This window comes from Cornus florida, unplaced genomic scaffold (genome assembly GCF_030987335.1).
Source record: "Cornus florida cultivar Cherokee Brave unplaced genomic scaffold, ASM3098733v1 CherokeeBrave_3.0.0_Hap2_Chr09, whole genome shotgun sequence".
Lineage (NCBI taxonomy): Eukaryota > Viridiplantae > Streptophyta > Magnoliopsida > Cornales > Cornaceae > Cornus > Cornus florida.
In genome coordinates, this window is record NW_026775579.1 from 49,865,777 (window position 1) to 49,887,752 (window position 21,976).

The 21,976-nt window shown below is 36.9% G+C and overlaps 1 protein-coding gene across 7 annotated transcripts in view; it reads right to left on the reverse strand.

Moving 5' to 3' along the window:
- Window positions 1–280: 280 nt before the first annotated feature.
- The window catches only part of LOC132273878 (uncharacterized), a 39,855-nt gene continuing 18,159 nt past the window's right edge, over window positions 281–21,976 (reverse strand). For 5 of the 7 annotated variants that reach the window (XM_059774984.1, XM_059774982.1, XM_059774981.1 and 2 more), the window contains 3 exons: window positions 6,733–6,867; window positions 4,576–4,717; window positions 281–692 (listed from right to left, as the gene is read on the reverse strand). In XM_059774984.1, coding sequence (XP_059630967.1) covers window positions 529–692; window positions 4,576–4,717; window positions 6,733–6,867 — 441 coding nt within the window. In that variant the 3' untranslated portion in view covers window positions 281–528. Of the gene's footprint in view, window positions 693–2,978; window positions 3,152–4,575; window positions 4,718–6,732; window positions 6,868–21,976 lie in introns of those variants that run through there. The other 2 variants (XR_009470290.1, XM_059774983.1) reach the window with 2 other exon arrangements.

The following is a 21,976-nucleotide window of genomic DNA, read 5'->3' on the forward strand; positions in this document are numbered from 1 at the left end:
AAATTATTGATTAATTTATGATTATTATAGGGATAAAATGACAAAAAATACATTATATATATATATATATATATATATATATATATTTATAAGTATATATTATATTATATTATTATTTTTTGAAGCATCCATATTGTACCTGTATCCTATTTTTTTGAGATTTATCATCTTATTCCATATCCATGCTTCCTAGGTGAAAACATTAGCAGTAATAATCAATTCTACATGTTTCCTCCTCTTCATAGAGGAAACGATTTGTCATTTAAGGTGAAAACATTACTATAGGAATACGATGATAAATTAGTTTAGACGAACTGGACTGCAGAGTTTAAAAAGCATTTTACACCAGCTTATCACATAAGCACAAAATTTAATTTGTTACACTTCTAACATTATATACACAATAGTTATAACTGAATTCTTGGTTTTCAATTCCAACGCGGTTGCATCAGCTTGTTCTTTCACCATCATGGTTGAGCATGAATTTAACTTCTTTTTTCTATCTTCGGGTTTTTGACACCAGAAGGCTCACTGCTCATTCCCTAACGATTGAATAGCGAGCTTGGCTGCAACCATGGAAATATTCTTCTTAACGAATTCTGTCGAACTATCTAGCCGTTCTAACGTGTCTTTGACATCCATTGCTCTTAACTTCTCTTTTCGCAACGCGAGCAATTCTGATTGAGTCGATCCTGTCAAGAGTAGCAAATTTAATTTGTATTTCACAGACAAGTCAATTTTCTTCAAACAGAAAGCTTCATGAGAAGTGGAGGAATGTATGAACACGAGTTAATACAATAGTGAACTAGAAGTTTTCAAACACTTGCAACTATGGAAACAATTATTTGCTTCATTTCCAGGGTAGATCTAGTGGAAAGTGCACTTGCAAAAATGGTTCCTTAGATTATCAAATATATATATATATACACACACAACACTCAAGGGCATGCAAGTGCTCCAACCATTATTAATACAAAACATAATTGGAATAGGTATCATTTCACAAGGAGTTGGCATCATGATGCCTCAACTCCTGGCAGGGCCAACAGCAGTCAATGGTTCAATGACTTGGAATTAAAATAAGTGTGGTAAGCATGACAGAGGAACTGCACTCTCCAAGAATTAACATCGGTATGTAAAATCAACATAAACGTGATCTACCAGTACCATGAGAGATCCATCAGCTTTCTTTATCACCATATAAAAATTTGATGTGATAGACATCATTTGAAATGTTTTCTAACCCATCTTTTTTAGTAAATCAAAACAGATAGAAATTATATATAATTTTCTTTCTTTCTGTGGTAGATCTTGAGGACACTCTGTAAGGTAATAAAGTTTGGTTAAACAGACTGAGATCTATGCCTTTACAGTTGTGTGGTTCATATTTTGTTGGTAGAAATATTGTTTTGGGGGTTTTCCAGCACTTTAAAATTTTAAATGTCTTCTCCCTTGGTTCTTAGGATAGTCGGGGCACTTTGTCCGTCTATTTTGCCTGCTGAAGTGTGTATCTTGAGTATACACCTAAGAGATAAGGGTTGTATACACTCCTTATCTCACTGTATGCTAAGTTATATCTTCTCCTCCATGAGACTCGAGTCCTAATCCTAATCGGAAGTTGAGTTTACCCTGAGAGAGTGCGACTTGCTGCTGAACTTTTCTTCATTACCTTTCTTCTCCTTCATCTCAATTTCTTTCATCCTCTTATCTTTTTATCTATTTACATTCCCTTCACAATTTATCTTCATCTGCTCAAATCAGAGACAGGTTTCATCCTTCCCCTAAGTAAGATCACCCTACTTCTTTCCTCTAAATTTTCTAAAAATATTTATAACCACCGTCCCACTCGTAATCTCACCTAATCTCTAGCTTACAACCACTAACCTGGGTTGTCTTTCCCAATTTCTCCAATATATTGCAAAAACTCCATCCAACATTTTGATAACTCAAAGATCATCAGATTAATGGAGTGGCCCTAAATGTATATTTGAAGTCTAATTTATCTTCAGAACAATTATATATCGATTTGTGTGCTCGCTACTAGGATTTTCAAGCATTTAGTAGGTTTTCTTGCTACCTGAAACTTTCAGCATAGGATCCTTGCTCGTGTTGCAGACTTGCAGTATATTCATTATCTATTGTGTGTAAACAATCTCATTCTAGGATGTTAAGAAACTGATTTGCAGACAAGAAAAGATTCTAAAACCCTAAATGAAGTCTGCATTGCAGCAATTTGGTATCACAACCATCGTTGTGTGCCCGTCCACACATATGCTTTACTTGCTACGGAAATCAATCATTTAGCAACCAAGACTAAGTTAATCAAAAGTAAAAAATAAATAAATAAATAATTAAAAAAATAAAAAATAAAAAAATGAAAAAGAAAATAAGAAGGATAAGAGATACTTACATTGTGTTTGGGAACACCAAATACCAGCCTTGGATTTGGAATATTGGAGAAAACTAAGTTCAAAATTTTAACTAATTTTTCTCCAATTTCAATTCCAAGGTGCCGATACGGTGCTCCCAAATGCAACATTACCCTTAAACAGGTTGAAATGCTGTGTTTGTACGGTTATAAGTAGTCATAGAACTAAGCTTGAATAATTCACTCAAAGCGATAAGAGAACCTAAAAGTTCAAAACTGGAACCCAAGGCTCTTAGAAAATAGCACAAGACCCGTGATCTAGACCTAGAGGAGGGCTGAATAGGTCTTATAGATTGGATTACCGAATTTTAACCGCTTTTTGAATTTAAACTAACTTAACATAAGTATAAATTCAATTCATAACAGAAAAGTAAAAATCACCCATGCATGCAATCAACAGAAGTAAGAAAATAATGGACACAGATTGTTTTACGTGAAAAATCCGACCAAAAAAAATTACGGAACCAGGCAAACTGAATCCACTGTGAGAAAGAAGGAATGCAACCTAAGTTAATAGTTTTACAAAACCCTAAACGCACTTAGTTATCACCTTGACAGAGATCGATCCACCAAACTCTTCTCAAGTTTCCATGCACATTATCTGTTCGTCAACAAATTTCGCTCTTCACGAATTTGCTTCTCCATCAGTGATCCAGTCTAAGCCACTAGTCCTCTTGTTCAATCTCTGATGATGAATTGATTATTGCGTTGAACTCTTTAGCTCTAATCCGCAGCAATAGATGACAATACACAGTGAAGTACACTCGCTAATACAAAGTATGATGAATGCAAAATGAAAATATGAAGAACTCTAGAACTCACAATCATGCTATCTCTATATATATACTATGCATATATGAGTTGTATGTATTCAGCTAGAAATTATTGGTTACCCCGAGGGTGTTGACAATGTAGTTACCCCGACCAATGGCAAGTTATTACTCGTATTTCCTATCATCAAGGAAAATAATGAGTCTTTATTGGCTGGGGGTACTACATAGTCTATAACCCCGGGGTATCCAACAACTTTCCACATTCTGCCCTAGCATAGAATATTATAGGCAATATAAATTACAAGTATATTTAGAGTTTGATTTGTTGGAGAATAATTATATGAGTGATTTAAGATGCAGAAAATGACCAGAACTAAGCCGGGAAATGACCGGAACTAAGCCGGGAAATGGCTGGAACTAAGCCGAAACTAAACCAGGAAAAGAATGTGAAGACATAGAGAATATGCCCCATGATAATAATTTCCATACTCCCCCTCAAATTCTAGGATCGGTGCTCTGATACTATGTCAAAATTGAAGAGAGAAATAGAAAATGAAGCACACAAGGATACATGCACAAAGCCCAAAGGGCTATATCATCTTTATTATTTTTTCTCTTAATTTTGTTTACAATAATCACCTCTATTTATAGGTGAATTGGGGAAGACTTGTAATAAAGGAATTACACAGAAAGTCAAATATAAATATGGCAACAACTTGCTGCCCAAGTATAGCAACATTAACTATATTCTGTCAATGAGTGATTTAAGGGCTTAAATCACTCCTATAATTATTCTCCAACAGATTTGTTGCTTTTTTTTTTTTTTTTTCTTTTCTTTAAAAAAAAAAAATGAATTTCTGCAGGGGGTCGACCACCTAGAGAGTTTCTCAATCAATTCACACAACTCCAGTGGCTCTTGATCAATCAAAGTCTACTACCATATTTAGAACACGAAGTTTCCAAAAACACTTTTATGCATATTTAAGAAGGTTCATGGAATCAAATCAAAACAAAACATGAAAACTTAGAAACCCTAATCATGTATGCATGAACCCTAATTTTGGCGAGTCCATCAATGTGTCAATTTATCTTTTTACCCATGCGGAAGAAAATTAGTCATATACCCTTGAGTGTAGCTTCAATTTAATTCTTCACCCATGACACTAGTTTTGTTTGACGAAATTTTGTCAACAGTCAACCTAAGTCCTATTGGCCTAACAGAACCAATGGGCTGGTGCTCTCTTGGTTAGTGGTGTCAAGATGACGGAAACCCATAATTAAACTTCATGCATGGAATTCTTTTATGTACCAAAGGACCAGACAAGACACGCAGTTCAGAAAAACAAAAAATGAAGAGGATAAGAGAAATATTACCTGAAATAGGTTGGAGTGCTGCAAAGCATAGACGCTCCGCAAAGGATGGAATGAAAGCTTCATCACAATCTAGGGAGGGTCCCTTCTTAGCCCACATTAGAGCATCTGCAATTTGAGTCTGCAACAATACCTCCTTGGGTGCCTATTAACAAAAGATAAGAAAAATTTACCATACACCAAGAATATTCAATTCAACAAAAGCCCAAAAATACTACATCCACGTATACTAGTATATTTGGATTCTAGAAGATGGATAATGGACATAGATTTAAAATCTAGACATAAACAATCCAAAAAGCCTGTAATGATTATGTTCCGAGGTGGGTGCCGCGCTCATCCTCTATGACTAAGGGACTTTAAACTTTGGTTTTCTTTTTTTTTTTTTTTTTTTTTTTTTTTTTTTTTTTTCGTTCTTTCTGTTTTCTTCGAAAGAACTGTCAGTCTTGAGAAAAAAAATGTCCTATCATTCCCATTTAGAATCTCAGAATGTAATAAACACAGGAAATCCAGGCATCCATATGGTAGATGTATACGATCACCTATGTTTTCACAAAAACATAGTTTTAGTCGATGAAACTGCAATTGGAATAGATTATACAATTTTATGAAAAAAATTCTGATCAAAAGATCAAGACGGCAGAGGCCAATCAAACAATTTCAACTTCAATTCTTGAATAATCCACATTACTACTGCATTTACTTCCAAAAACGATTCAAGTTATTTATTTGGAAAAGCCTGCATCAATAATTGTCCTCAATAAAAAAGGGCTAGGCCGATGCACGAGGCTCCCGCCATTGCTGGGTATAGGGAGGGTTAGATGTACACAGCCTTGTCTCCGCATGCGGAAAGAATATTTCTCAATTCGAACCCGTGACCCCCAGGTCACAATGGAGCAACCTTACCGTTGCGCCAAGGCCTGCCCTCATAGACAATTCCTCAATATCTTGTTCATTTGTAAAAAATAACTAAAAGTGCTTTTGGGGGAGATAGATTATTTCACCAATAAGTCACATGTTTCTAACGTATTAATACTTAACAAAATTTCTACAAAAAGTTGCGGTGAAACATATAACTTGAACAAATCTTTCCATTTTCCCACTTGATCCAATCCATTTGTTTATAGAGCTATTTACTCAATTGTAGACACCTCTTAGACTCCTAATATAAACAAAATTAAAATAATGTGTAGACATGTGGACTTAGTGATAATGAACCAAAAAGTAGAAAATGGGGAACTTTTAAAATTTGATGGTCATGAGTTATCCACAAGTGACCATTTTTGAAATCTTAGGTTGAATATCGGTAAGTATGGGATATTACAGAGAACCTTGCACAAAATAATAGGTACTTCTAAGTGTTGTGTTATCATAATTCACCCATCAAGTTAAAGGGATAATTGTTTGAGATGGATATAGGTTGCTATAATAAAAGGAGACTATATGGATGCTCTAGAAATAACATGTATTAAAACAAGGATGAGTAGAATCTTGAGATTAATAAATTTGTGAGCAGCTAGAGGTGGCAGCAATTGATGAAAAGACGATGGATTAGTAATCTATAACAAGGAAAACAAAAATACTAGTCAATTGATTAATTTGAAGAGGAAGGGCAACAAGCATGTGTACCGCAAAGGTGAAACAAAGAAATGATGGCTCATGTGATAAAGCTAAATGGCATGCAAGAGAGAGAGTGTAACGACCCACTCCACCACATGGTATGATATTGTTCGCTTTGGGCCTGAGCCCGCACAGTTTTGCTCTTGGGTTTTGCCCGGCACACCAGCCCACAAGGTCGCCATAGAGAGAAAAAGAGAGAGAAGTGAAAGTCCAGACTGGAACCAAGGTTCTGATGGAGAATCACATAAGGCCCGTGATCTAGACCTAAAAGGGAGGGAGGTGAATAAGTCTTACAGATTGAAATTCCTTTTTACCCTATGTTTGTACCCTTGAATGTAGATTGAAATTCCTTCTTCAACCAAGTGTACCAACTAACTTTTGAAATTTCTAATCCAAGCTAGAAATTATAGTCGCAAACTCCAGTTTCTTTCTACAAAATTTGTCAACCTATGTCCTATTTGACCTAACAAAAAACAAAGAAAGAAAGAGAGAGAGACAGACAGACACATATGCATACATGCAGATAGAGAGAGACAACACCTTTAACTTTATTTCCAAGCTGTTCAAACTGTAAAGAGCCTCCTTTAGTTCCATTGCTTTAGAGCTTATTTCGCTTACGTGCTCAGGAACATTGTCCTGCAGTGGTACTACCAAACCTTTCAGGTAATGATCTGCCTGCAAAACATCGCATGTAAGCATTTACAGCAAACTATGGATTTAAGTGAGACAATTTAATACATAACTAATAAATTCAGCAATGAAATTTTAAATTTTAACAAACAAATTCACCCAAATAATCGCTGCACAGTTTGGTTTTTACTTCCAACAGGCTATAATATTTTCTTCCATTAGCCTGGAGCAAAAACCCTATATAAAGAAGAAACTATCATGAATAATAAATAAACACTTGCAATTTGTTTACAGATATTAGAATTTCCACCAAATTTTCCTGAGCTGTGCTTGGACCAAAAGTCACATGGTGGGTCCCAAGGTCGGGAAATGAAGGGGATTGAGTTAAGCAGATGGCTTTCATACGGAAAATTGAGGACAGAGTGTCCCATGTATACAACTCCAAGTAGTTGGAATTAAAGCATTTTGAGGTAACCTTCCACTCTTTCCCAATTTATATATATATATATTGTGGAAATTCTGGATATGCAATCAGAGAAGATCTTGGAGTGCAATCCTTTAGTTAGCTGATTCTGTTAGTTTCAAATAAAGAGAAGATGATAATTAGTATCCAAATCTCCAAGATTTCTGTTTGTTAGTTTCCTGTTTTACTTCTAGAATCAAGGAGTTGGTTAACCTAATTGTGAAGGTTTTCTCTCCTATTTATTCTTGTAATTCACTTATTCCAGAGTTGATATAATAAAAATTATCAGAGAAGAATTTTCTCGCATATATTTCTTTATGGTATCAGAGCAGCCTCTGAACCTCAAAATTTTCCTATGATCGTCAATTACGGAATGGCCACTGATAAAAGCAGCACGTCCGACGTCTCTTCCAGCCTGGGACAGATCTATCACGGCGGCCATGGCGGATCTGAAAGTCTCGCACTGCCAATAACTGGGCACAAGCTGAACGGACACAATTACCTTCAATGGGCTCAATCGGTAATGATGTTCATATCGGGAAAAGGAAAAGACGACTATCTCACTGGCGCTGCCATACCTCCTCAAAAGGAAGACCCAAAACTTTGAACTTGGAGATCAGAGAATAACATGGTGATGTCGTGGCTGATTAATACCATGGACAATGAAATTGGGCAGAATTTCAGATTCTATGGAACCGCAAAAGAAATTTGGGATGCGGCAAAGGAAACGTACTCCGACAACGACAATACGGCAGAATTATTAGAGATTAAAAGCAACCTTCATGACTTGCGACAAGGTGATCTTTCTGTCACCCAATACTATAACACCCTTACCTGTCTTTGGCAACAATTGGATGTCTTTGAAGAACTTGACTGGGATTGCCCTGGAGATGCGGCCAAATACAGGAAAATAGTCGAGAAGGAGAGAGTCTCAAAACTCTTACTTGGGCTAAACAAAAACCTTGATGAGGTCAAGGGGAGAGTGTTCGGTATGAGGCCCTTGCCCTCAATTCGCGAGGCGTTTTCTGAGGTGCGTCGAGAAGAAAGCAGGAAGAAGATTATAATGGGAAATCAAAACATCCCAAGGATTCATACTGTTCCAGAAAGCTCGGCTCTTGCAACCCGTGGAATGAATTCAACCAGTGACAATCGAAATAAACATGCTGGAAAATTCATGGGAAGCCAGCTGACTGGAAGCCAAACAGAACATCTCAGGACAGAGAAGGCCGTGGCTTTGCGGCCACCACAGATGAGCAACCAACAACCGAAACTTCACCCTTCAGCAAGGAACAAATTGACATGTTGCAGAAGATGTTAAGCCAACTTCCATCAAGCCCTGCAACACCAGTCATCAGCACAGGTTCAGTAACACAAAAAGGTACATTTCTAAGTGCTCTTGGAATCAAAACCGAGAATAAAAAATCTTGGATTATTGACTCTGGAGCATCTGACCATATGACTGGGAATGCTTCCTTATTCTACAAGTACATCCCTTGTTCTGAAAATCACAAAGTGAGAATAGCGGATGGTTCTCTATCCACTGTAGCTGGCATTGGGTCAATTATCATCTCAAAGACCCTGGTTCTAAATTCGGTTTTATTGGTTCCTAATCTGACCTGTAACTTGCTATCCATTAGAAAAATTACTAGAGATATGAATTGTGTTGCTAAATTCTTTCCCACTCATTGTGAATTTCAGGATATAGATTCGGGGAGGACGATTGGCAATGCTAAGGAAAGTGAAGGGCTCTACCTCTTCAGGAGCGATAATCAACTTGAAAAACAATCTCAAAATGTTCATTGTGCAGAGAGTCAATCTGTTAGGAATTTCAATTCGGTTCCAGTTTCCAATAATGAAAGTGCAATTATGTTGTGGCACTTGCGATTAGGACACCCAAGTTTCATATACCTTGAAAGGTTGTTTCCTACTTTATTCATTAATAAAAATTCAAAGTCTTTCTAGTGTGAAATCTGTCAATTGTCCAAACAGACTCGAAATTCTTATCCGATTCAACCATATAAGGAATCACATCCTTTTTCAGTTATCTCCTTTGTTGATGATCATTCTAGAATCACTTGGATATTTCTCATGAAAGAAAAATCTGAGGTATGACCAATTTTTAAAAAATTTCACTCAATGATCCGAACACAATTCCAAGCCAAAGTTCAGATTTTCTAAACTGACAATGCCAAGGAATACTTTCATTCAATTCTTGGGAATTACCTTCTTGATCATGGGATAGTTCATCAAAGTTCTTGCATAGACACCCCACAGCAAAATGGGATAGTCGAAAGGAAAAACCGACACCTTCTAGAAGTTGCTCATTCAATTACGTTCACAAGTCACGTCCTTAAACATTTCTGGGGGGAAGTTGAATTACCGCTGCCTATCTCATTAATCGGATGCCTTCAAGGGTCTTGAAATTCCAAACTCCATGCCAAGTACTCACGCAAGTCTACCCACAGTCCAAACTCATATCATCCTTGCCACTAAAAGTATTCGGTTGCTCAGCATTTGTCCACATACCACCTCATCAGAGGAGCACACTAGATCCCAAAGCCATAAATTGCCCATTCCTCGGATACTCCTCTCACCAAAATGGTTACAAATGCTGCTCCCCCACTACTCAGAAGTTCTATAACACCATGGATGTAACTTTCTTTGAGAATCAGCCTTTCTACTCCAAAACTCATATTCAGGGGGAGAATTCTATCGTGCTAGAAGAATATCAGTTTTGGCAAGATGCGGATATCTCCGTGCCTTCCATCACCTCAAGTTCACCTACTCCGAGTAACACCACCACACCTCCAATTGTGCCTATCCTACTTGAGTCAACATCCAAACTTGTTCATTCCGAACCCACTCCAAACAGTCCTCAAACACCACCACACCTCTAATTGTGCCTATCCTACTTGAGTCACATTCCAAACCTGTTCATTCCGAACCCACTCAAAATAGTCCTCAGATTCCTACTCAACAAGAAAAATCAAGACTATTAAAGGGATTGTTTACTCAAGAAAGCAGACAGCTCCAAAGGAGGTGGATCAACTCACTTTTCCTGAACAAGACCAAGCGTCCGTTCCAAATCTAGTCACTTCTACTCAAGGTAACACTGATTCTTATCCTAGTAATGATCTTGATATTCCTATTGCTCAAAGGAAAGGTGTTAGGTCATGCACTCAGCACCCGATCTCAAACTTTGTGACATATGAGAGATTGTCTCCCTGTTACCGCGCTTTTACCTCGAATCTGTCCAGCATAGAAATTCCAAGCTGCATACTAGAGGCTCTAAAGCACCCTGAATGTAAGGAAGTAGTTAGTGAAGAAATTCGGGCTCTTATGAAGAATGGTACTTGGGAACTCACAGAACTTCCCAAAGACAAACAACCTGTGGGATGCAAGTGGATATTCAATGTTAAGTACAAGGCAGATGGAAGTGTTGACCTTTACAAAGCGAGACTTGTGGCCAAGGGATTCACTCAAATCTACGGGATTGATTATCAAGAAACATTCGCTCCGGTTGCTAAGTTAAACACAATCTTTTATCCTTGGCGGTCAATTTGGATTGGCCTCTTCATCAACTTGACGTCAAGAATGCATTCCTTAATGGAAACTTGGAAGATGAAGTCTACATGGAGATTCCTCCTGGTTTTGAGAACCCAAGCAATATCAACCGTGTTTGCAAACTTAGGAAATCTCTTTATGGCCTTAAGCAGTCACCAAGGGCCTGGTTTGAGAGATTTACCATAGTGGTCAAGAAGCATGGATACACTCAAGGCCAGTCTAATCACACCTTATTTATCAAGAAATCTCCTGAAGGGAAAATTACCATCCTTATTGTATATGTGGATGATATTATCTTTACAGGTGATAATGAAGAGGAGATAAGTCGGTTAAAGGGTACTCTAGCCAAAGAGTTTGAAATCAAGGACCTCGATACCTTGAGATATTTTCTTGGCTTAGAAGTGGCTCGATCCAGCAAAGGTATTTCTGTCTCTCAACGGAAGTATACGCTTGATTTGCTCAAAGAAACAGGTATGCTCGGTTGTAAGCCCTCAGAAACACCTATAGACCCTTCCAACAAACTTAACATGAAGGAGAGTTCTACTTCAGTTGACGAAGGGAGGTACCAAAGACTGGTGGAAAAACTCATTTACCTGTCTCACACAAGACCAGATGTCAGTTTTCATGTCAATGTGGTCAGTCAGTTTATGAACAATCCAACTAATGAACATCTTGAAGCAGTTTATAGGATTCTCAGATATCTTAAAAAGACTCCAAGGAAAGGGTTGTCCTTCAAAAAGGGGACAGACCATAGCGTGGAAATTTTCTCAGATGCCGACTGGGCAGGATCCCTAACTGGCCGAAGATCTACCTCAAGCTATTGTTCCTACGTGTGGGGAAACCTTGTTACATGGAGAAGCAAGAAGCAGTCTGTAGTTGCTTGAAGCAATGCTGAGGCCGAATTCAGGGCTATGGCACACGAATATGTGAAGGAATGTGGCTCAAACGACTCCTAGAAGAACTGAAAATCCCTACTGAAAGTCCAATAATGATGTTGTGTGACAACCAAGCTGCTATCAGTATTGCTAAGAATCCAGTTCACCAGGACAGAACTAAACATGTTGAGATTGACCGGCACTTCATCAAAGAAAAGATCGATCAGGGAGTCATCAAGATGATCTATACTCCTTCAAGTCTTCAAACCGCAGACATCCTCACTAAGGCTCTTAACCAAGATCGCTTTGAAGTCCTCCTTTTCAAGCTAGGAATGATTGATATATATTGCCTAGCTTGAGGGGGAGTGTGGAAATTCTAGATATGCAATCAGAGAAGAACTTGGAGTGCAATCCTTTAGTTAGTTGATTCTGTTAGTTTCAAATAAAGAGAAGAGGATAATTAGTATCCAAATCTCCAAGATTTATGTTAGTTTCCTGTTTTACTTCCTAGAATTAAGGAGTTGGTTAACCTAATTGTGAAGGTTTCCTCTCCTATTTATTCTTGTAATTCACTTATTCTAGAGTTGATATAATAAAAATATCAGAGAAGAATTTTCTCGCATATATATATATATAACTTGTCAACGTGTACAACATTTTAGAAAGGATTGTCTCTTCTCCTCTGAAGTTTTCTTCCTCAAGACTACATTTCAGAATGTTTTAAAGTTCGTGCCTTCCTTCTGGAATCTCAATATATCTACTTTCTGTTTATACAAGAGTGTTTTTAACTTCTTGCAAACTTTAATATAATAGTCAAGGCGAGTTTCATTAACTAGTAAAAGTCAATTAAAATGGTGTCCTTAGTTCCATTCATGAGAAAGAATATTATAAAACCCTAATAACATGACATCTTCGTCATAAAGCATCTTCAAACTCAGTAAAACAAGTAATTTAGATATAAAAGACAAAAGAAAGCCTATGAATAAATTCTGTAGCAGTGTGCACGATATTGCTACAGTAACTTTACCATCATATTTTTTTTTCTTTTTAAAATAAATAAAAATATATTTTCTACATGGATTCACCGTCTTCAGTCTACTCTATATGAATCCATATCCCTAATTAAAAGTTTCTATTCATAAGAAGGGCCAAGAAGAGCATAACTCTGTGTTACACCGCTAGACCAACTTCAGCAAGAATCCTCACTAGTATATCATGTTTTCCAGTAAATTTCAACTAATGACACAAATACAGCATTCTGTTCCGACATTGCCATCAGAATCCAATCTGAGATGCCAAACATTATGGCAAAGTTCATCAAAATCAGATCACAAGGAAGCTAGATGTGTTTGCCACGTTGTTCTAGGTCATCAGCGAGACTGGGTGCTACTATCAGTTTGGTGATACTGACCAAAAGACCCTGGTGGCAAGGTGGAAGAGGTAGAGGATATGATAAATATGTGTTCTTGGAGGGGGAAAGGAAAGTAGTTCTTTGGGGTGACTTTGAATTTTGGGATTTTTTTTTTCAAATTTTTTAGAGTTTCCCATGATTTTTTCTTGTTTAAAAATTTGCATTGCAAAATATTTATAAAAAAAAATTGCAAATTTTGCAAGTTTATGTCAAGTATCATAAACAAATAATTTTTTTTTTTTACTAACTTCAATTTAAAGTGAAATTGAATTTAATTATAAAATGTAAATTAAAGTGATATTCATCAGATTCAGTAAGGTATATTAAGTCTTTACAGGAGATGTACGGACAAGTCTGGCATTTAGCAAAAATCCCATTAAACATCCTCTATGGCTAGTTAGCGGCAGGTGGTAACTGAAGTTAATGAATCACAAGAAATCGAAAGATGTTGCATGCGCAATAAAGCCAAACCTCACACACTAAAGACTGCAGCCTAGTGGTATCTCCTCTCTAGGGTTCAAGTCTCCCCAAGAGCATTGTGGGAGTTCTTTGTAGGACAAAATAAAAATAATAATAATAAAGCCAAACCTCAACGGGGCCATTGTAATTTACCCCCAAAATTATTAGGACCCAACATGTAACAAGTTGCATCTATATATCATGTCAACGAAAACCTCAATTCAAAGAAATGTTATACTTCCAGTTTCAATGAAGTTTTCGTAAATAACAAGTGATATTATATAAATACCTATAACATTTGACAGTTGAAAATTATTAAAGAAAGCTATTTGTTCCTTCCTTTTCTCTCTTTCCTTTGGGAGATTTGATTGGGCAACCATAATGAATCAAATGGTAAATTCCCAAATAAATAGGATGTGGTTGTCACGAGATTAGATACCTAAAGTTAAGCATAAGGACATCAAGGGATATATCGTTCCTTCAGTAGATCAATTCTATTATGATGAATAAAAAATATTTTAAGAACAACAGCTATACCAATTAACAGTAAAATGTTATTAAATTAAACATATTCTCATAAATTTTATTCAAGAGTTAGAAGTTAGGATCCATCAATTTTATTTACTCATTATTTTGCATGTAATGTAGGTAAATTAAAATAAGCACTTGACCTTAAAAATCCACACCTTTTTGATATTATTGTATCAGCACAAATTTAGCATATGTACCCACCATATAACGGTCTTCCTTAACAATTAGCAAATTAAGCTATAAAAAAATGTTCCAATTAGATGATCTTACCCTACAATTTTTTTTTTTTTAAAGCAATCTTACCCTTCTAATTCAATAATGTCCTAATAGATGGTCAAAATGTTTATAAAAAAAGGGTGGTAGCAAGTAGATTTGGGGAGAGGAGAGGAGAGGGTGGAGCTCTCTTGAGGTGCGTATTCCAAGGGGTATGGGGGTTTGGAAATTCATCACGGAGTGGGATGGTTTTTCCAAACACATTAGATTTCGCCTCAGGGATGGTAGGAGGATCAGTTTCTGGGAGGACGTTTGGTGTGGGGATCGACCTCTTGCTCTCGCTTTCCCCCAGCTCTTCAGGATTGCCACGGATAGGCAGGCCATGGTGGTCAGCTGTTATCAGCTTGATAGCGGGAGATCGTCTTGGATGTTCGTTTCAGGAGGCATTTTCAGGATTGGGACATTGAGGACGCCATTGGTTTTTTGGAAATGCCGTATCGCCAGGAGATCACGGGTGGAGATTCTAATGGTTGGGTGTGGCCCCTGCTTCTCAGGGTCGTTTTGATGTTCGATCATTCTATAGGTGTCTTACGAAGGTGCCAGGGGCTCTTTTCCCGTGGAAGGCTGTTTAGAGCACCCTCCCCCCCCCCCCCCCCCCCCCCCCTTCTTTTTCCTTAGGTGGCTTTCTTTGTTTGGATGTCTGTTTTAAGGAAGATCTTGACACAAGATAATTTGAGGAGGAGGAATCAGGTGGTGGTCAATTGTTGTTGCATGTGCCTTCGTGCGGAGGAGACGGTGGATCACCTCCTTTTGCACTACACCATGGCTAGGGACTGTTGGGTGCGCCCCTGCTTCTCAGGGTCGTTTTGATGTTCGATCCTTCTATAGGTGTCTTACAGAGGTGCCAGGGGCTCCTTTCCCGTAGAAGGTTGTTTGGTGCTCCAAGGTCCCCCGGCCCCCCCTCAAGGTGGCTTTCTTTGCTTAGACATCTGTTTTAGGGAAGATCTTGACACAAGATAATTTGAGGAGGAGGAATCAGGTGGTGTGTGCTTTTGTGCGGAGGGACCGGTGGATCACCTCCTTTTACACTGCACCATGGCGGGGGACTGTTGGGATTTGATGCTTGGTTTGTTTGGGAATCAGTGGGTCATGCCTAGATCCTGCAGAGGGTTAATTGAGGCTTGGAGAGGTTGTACAGTGGGGGTCCAAGTCCGGGATGCTTGGAGGGTTACGCCTTTGTGTATCTGGTGGTGTATTTGGCTCGAGAGGAACAGGAGATCTTTCGAAGGAAAGGAGAATCCTATTTCTATGCTTAAGTTCTCTACTATCTCCACTCTTTTTTGTTGGGTTGTGGAGAGCAATTATACATCTTTAGAGGAGATTGTTGATTTTTTGGATTCTTTGAAAGTTTAGAGGCCCTTTTTGGCCTTGTGTAGTTCTTTTGCGCTTTTTGCTCCCCAACTGAGCGCTTCTATACAATTGTCTTACTTATCAAAAAAAAAAAAGAGTATGAACATTTCATGGATATTAGTCACCAAATTAACTTTATATTTTGTAAATTTTGTACTTATCAAAAAATATATATATTTTGCAAATTTTGCCAACAAATTAGAACCTGTCAAGAAGCGCGTCCTAATTTTTTTTTTTTTTTCTTTTTTCTTTTCTGTAATTATAATCAGCATTCAGGATATATTGGCAACTATATTATCTAGCCACGTTAATGCCAAATGTATTATCAGGTTTTACCATCTTATATCTCACCAAGTACATCAAGCTTACCAAACCTGACTTATATTCATTGGTTCCGACACTTAAATTTAATCACGATGAGATGAAAGCTTGATGACACTTTAAATGAGAAGTATGCAATTTAAGGGAGAAAAACAATGAAGTTATGCTCACCTTTTGCATTATTGACCAACTAATGAGGACCCATCAAATGGCGTGTCCTAAATTTTGTTTATAGAGGAGATAACTTGAAGACTATGAAGTTCAAAAAGTGTAATAATCATCTAAAATTTTGTAAGGTTAAAAATTGGAGAAAGTGATCGACCAAAAAAACTAAACAGTCACATGAACAAGACATGCACATCTTTCTTTCTTTTTTTCAGGTTTACATATGACAGATGGTCTTTGATTGAAGGTTATTAGTACCTTCTTCTTTTTTTCATGCCCAACATATTACTTACCACCAAAAAGAATAGGAAAAACAAATAGAGAAAAGGCATTACTGCCTTCGGTTTAACTTAAAAGTAAAATTTTGATGAATTCCAAAGTTTGAGGGGTGTGAGTTGGAATGCAATCCAAATTTAAGGATAATACAATCACTATTCTTTCGGAATTACTCTTGCACCTTCCATACAACAGTATGGTGACATTCTACCTGAAATAGCAATGATCTAAAATATGTAAAGTGATCGAATTACCATATATGAGAAATAAAATGCAAAGAAATTAAGAAGATTACTGCAAATGTAAAACAACTTAAAATTCTCGAAATGGAAATGCATTTATTCTGGTAACATAAAGAAGGGAACATTCATTCAAGGAAAACTTTTTTTTTTTCTAAATCAAGGAAAACTAAAATTAGCACACTTAGAATTTCCATGACCAAATACTCCTATATGGATCCTCATTCCTCAAAGCCTATCTTTAAGGAATTTTTTCTCCTTGCTGAACCCAGATCCATTTTCGATAAAAACTAGGGTAGAATTAGCACGGTTGATGTCTTCAATCCTAGCATCAACCAACTTAATCTTCTCATCCAAGAGACGGTCTAAATCTTTAAGATCCTGCACGTTGTTCACATCATGCAAATTCTTTTCAACCAAGCATTTCGTCATAAGTTCCATCTCAAGCATCCTGTTCTTCCTCTTTTCCTTTTCCAAATTTCTATTCAACCTCGATACATTTTGCATAAGAAATGTTTCCTGGTTCAGCATATTGCCTGTTTGTTTCATTGTAGGCAAGCTATTGAACCTTTGAAGCAAATCTTGTGCTTCAACTGCGGAGGGCCAAACATCTGGCTGATCACCATCTTTGTTGTAAATAATAGCACAAGCATCAACACTACATAAGGTCTTAAGTTCACTCACCTTCTTCAATAATCCGGTCTTCCTTTTCCGAAATGTCTGCCTCCGTGCACGTTCATCAGCAATCAATTCATTCTTAACCTTCGAGCGAACCATGGTCAAGGATACCAAGAAGGAACAATGTGCCCTTTAGGAAAACTGGTGGGTGTATGAGGTTCCCTGACATGGTAATTTATAGAGAGAGGAGGTAAGACTAGGAGATATGGAAAGTGAACCACCAGAAATCGATGCGGTCATTAATGAGGAAATTTCCAGATAAGGACCAAGAAAAATTAATAAATAGGATATATGTACCAAACGTAACGCTTTTATATTAGACTTGCACAATTTCCTGGTTTATATACACGTGTAGTTAAAAAGCCTTAATTTCCATAGCTAAAATTTAAAGAGTTGTTTACAAAATAATTTGTTTATCAGTAAATATTAAATAATATTATTTGAGGACATATTTTATACATTTACTACATTAAAAGTTTTATTAGCTAGTTAGACAATGCACATTGTATGTTAAATGAGTCAGGATTTGCTATTACACCCCAATAAGGAAATTTAAAGAGTTGTTTACAAAATAATTTGTTTATCAGTAAATATTAAATAATACTATTTGAGGACATATTTTATACAATTTTTTTTTTTTTTTTTTGATAAGTAGGACATATTTTATACATTTACTACATTAAAAGTTTTATTAGCTAGTTAGACAATGCACACTGTATGTTAAATGAGTCAGGATTTGTTATAACACCCCAATAAGGAAACTCATTTCATTAGCTGCAACAGCAGCTACCAAGTGCAACTACATACTCATCTCATTACATTGCCATGTGCATTATCCCACTATAATCCCCTGGTCATGTGAGAAAACACAAGCACGGTGATTCTTAATTGCATAATGTTGTTCAAATTGAGGAGTACATAGAGTTGTAGCAATGTTAGATGTTCTTCCATTTAAATGTCACAACCTATTATTACTGAAAGGTAGTTCCCTACATGACAAGTAATTAATGATAACAGATAAGAAAGAAAAAAACAGTGGGCTTGTTAACCAACCTAATACCACGTTGGGCAAATGATCCCAGGTTGAGCCTCCTTAGAGGTTACCCAGAAAAGTTTAGAGAAAAACCCTCCATGTCCAGATATTATTTTGTATTATGTGGTTTAACATACGGCTATGAGTCTGAAATTAAACCAATTTGTTTAGTAGAAAATTGAACTGATAATTTTCAATCAAATATAACCAATTTAGTAAATAAATAACCCAGACCAAGGGTTTGGCGCCAGCGACTCTCTTATAAATCAATAATAACTCACACCTGTTCTATCAAATGTAAATGCTCCTAGGTGCTCATGAATTTTAATACTAAGAATTCTCTTATGAAATCAATTATTTGGCCAATCAATCTAACTTAGATTTCTTAGATTAGTCCCTTAAAATGGTACAATAGGGATTATTGCACTTGGCAGCAAGGAAAGAGTGAGTTGATCTGAAATGAGTAAGGACAACATGATGGATTGGCCATGTAGAACGAGACCAACTGCTACAACAAGAAAGAGTGACATGATAAGCATTGATGATAATGTTAGAGAAAAGAAAAGACCAAAATTGACATTGGTTGAGATACAAGAAATTAAAAGTCCAGTTTAACTTCAGTTTTGGACATGGTGTCATGGACAGAGCAGAGATGCAAAACATGATTCACAACATCAGCCCCAGATAGACAATAAGTTAATTGACTTTCGTTTAGACTTACGAGTAATGGCTGATTGATGTGGACAAAAGAACACGGGAAATTAGAGATCTAACTATTGTTGCAAATCAGAGACTGATGAATAGTGAGATGGAAAGGCATCACGTGAAAGGTTATACATTGATTGATGTTCAAAGTAAAAGGAAGAAAGAGGTACTATATGGAAAAAAACTTTTTTTTTTTTGACAAGTACTATATGGAAAAAACATAGGTGGTCATGAGAATTAAAGGACTGTACCCAAGGCTTGGAAGTAGACTTAGCACAAGGACCATGATCTAGACCTAAAGGAGGGAAAGGGAGGAGGGATGCAACACATCTTAATCCACTTAATCCTTCATGCAATTCACACATAATCATTAATAAATTAAGTATACAATATAAAAGCAATAAATAAAAAGAGAACAACGGACACAAAGATTTTTTATGTGGAAATCCCAAGAGGAAAAACCACGGATGACGGGACCTTGTCCAGACTAGTCAACAAATCCACTATAGGAAAGAGATTTACACTATGTTAACAGTTCATAACTCCAGAACCCCTAATTACCTCTTGACAAGGCAAACATTTAGCCCCGTCAACAGATTCAACTTTCAATTAATCTGTTTCTCCATTAGTACTTTCATCTCTAGGCTAGTCATCCACTCAATCTCTGTAGAGTGATTGAATCATGTTGCAGCAGCAAAAGTTGATCCAACGCATGTAAATTCACTCACCAATTTAGAATGAACGATAATTGATGAATAAAAACAAACCTATATTCATGCACTCTCCATATAAGTCTCTCTATATATTGCTCTCTGTATCTCTTAGGTTTTTCAGACGTAGAGGAGTATCTAAAACAAAATAGAGTTGAAAGAATCAGGGTATTAGAGTTTAAACTGAAAAGGAAACTTGATTTCCGCATTTGCTAGATTGACCAATACTAGTCCACGAGGGTTTAACTGATACTTCAACAGGTCAAAATCCCCTGCAATTTAGCAAATAGTGTTTTACACTTAGAAATTTGAAGTTTCCAATGACTAAATTAACTGATACTTCTCCATCTTGCTTGAACTTGTGAATGGCTAATACTACAATTAAAGATTTAATTTGAAAATATGGTTATTGCAAGTGATAGAGATGCATATACTGTAAATCTTAACAAGAAAAAGAGAAGTATATGTGAAAAGCAAGCATCATGGTAGCAATTTATCATGCTGATGATCATCCTAAATGTGCATCCAATATTTAAATCAATTAAAAACAACTTTGAATAGACATTCATGTACTGTAAAACCCTTTTTTTTTTTCTTTTTTTTTTTCTTTTTTTTTTTTTTTTTTTTTTTTTTTTGATAAGTAAGAAAATTTTATAAAAGCGCTCAAAAGGGGAGCGAAGCCCTGAAGATATACACAAAGCCACCAAGGACCTTTAAGCCTTCAAAGAGGCCAAAAATTTTATAAGTAAGATTTCATAAAAGGCGCTCAAAAGGGGAGCGCTCTCACAGGATACAAAAGCCTCCAGGACGATACTATAACTTTAAGAGGAGCATATGCGAAATACAAGCGACACGGTTAGCAGTTTACCATTGCATGAGCATCTTAATTGTGCATCCGACATTTAAATCAATCGAAAACAGCTTTGAGCATGTTAAAAATACAGGAAGTGGGTATAGGGGGCAACTCTGGAATTGTAAAGAAATCTAATAGTGGCAATTCAAGGATTATAAGCATCCTTGCAGTGCTAAAAATTAAATTTTCCATATCATTCATGTAAGGCACACATAAAGTCCCTTGAACACACAAGTAACACACTTGACCATTTACAAATTATAGAGATAGTTCAAACACATAGAGCAAATATAATCTAGTTTAAGCTCCGCACTTGCTCTACTTGCTAGTCCTGATTTCCTTTTACACGAAAGGCGCAGAATTGGATCTGTCAAGTGGACTCGTCACTATGCACTTCAAAGAAATGTGCACTATTATAATTTGCCCAAATTTGATAATGTGGATGTGTTGAACATATGCAACCACCTCCAATTTGACTATTTCCCTTTTCCAATCATCATTTCACCATTGAATTACCATTAAATTACTTCAAACATGTATTCCTTTTTGATACTTCCTAAACGTGTCCATAATTTGAAAATAATTTTTTTATATTTTATTTTGAAAATGTATCTGACACTTGACACAAACTCCTGCCATATATCCGGATCTACTTTTTTTTGATAAGTACACTTCATAAAAGGCGCTCAAATGGGAGCGAACCCGAAGAAACAAAAGGCGCCCAAGGCAACGCTACAATTTCAAGCTATCTACAAAGTCCAAAAGAATATCCATAGATATAAAATTCTGCCCATTAACCCAAAAAAAAGAGAGAAGACAGAATATTAAACTTGAGAGACCAAATAGGGGACTCCTCACCCTCGAAGGATCTCTTATTCCTCTCGAGCCACAGCCCCTACCAAATACAAAGGGGAGTGGCCCTCCAAGCATCTCTGACTCGGCTCTCCACTGTACAACCTTTCCAAGCCTGTAACATACCAACTGTAGACCCTGAAACAACCCAATCCACACCAAAAACGACCAAGAATATGGACCAAACATCCCTTGCCACAGGGCAATGCAACAAAAGATGGTTCACTAATTCTTCCGACTTCTTGCACATGCAGCACCAATTCACCACTATATGAGACCTCCTTTTAAGGTTGTTGAGCATGAGGATACTTCCAAGGGCAGCAATCCAAGTGAAAAAGGCCACCTTCAACGGAGCTTTAGTTTTCCACACAGCTTTCCAGGGGAAGATGGCGCATG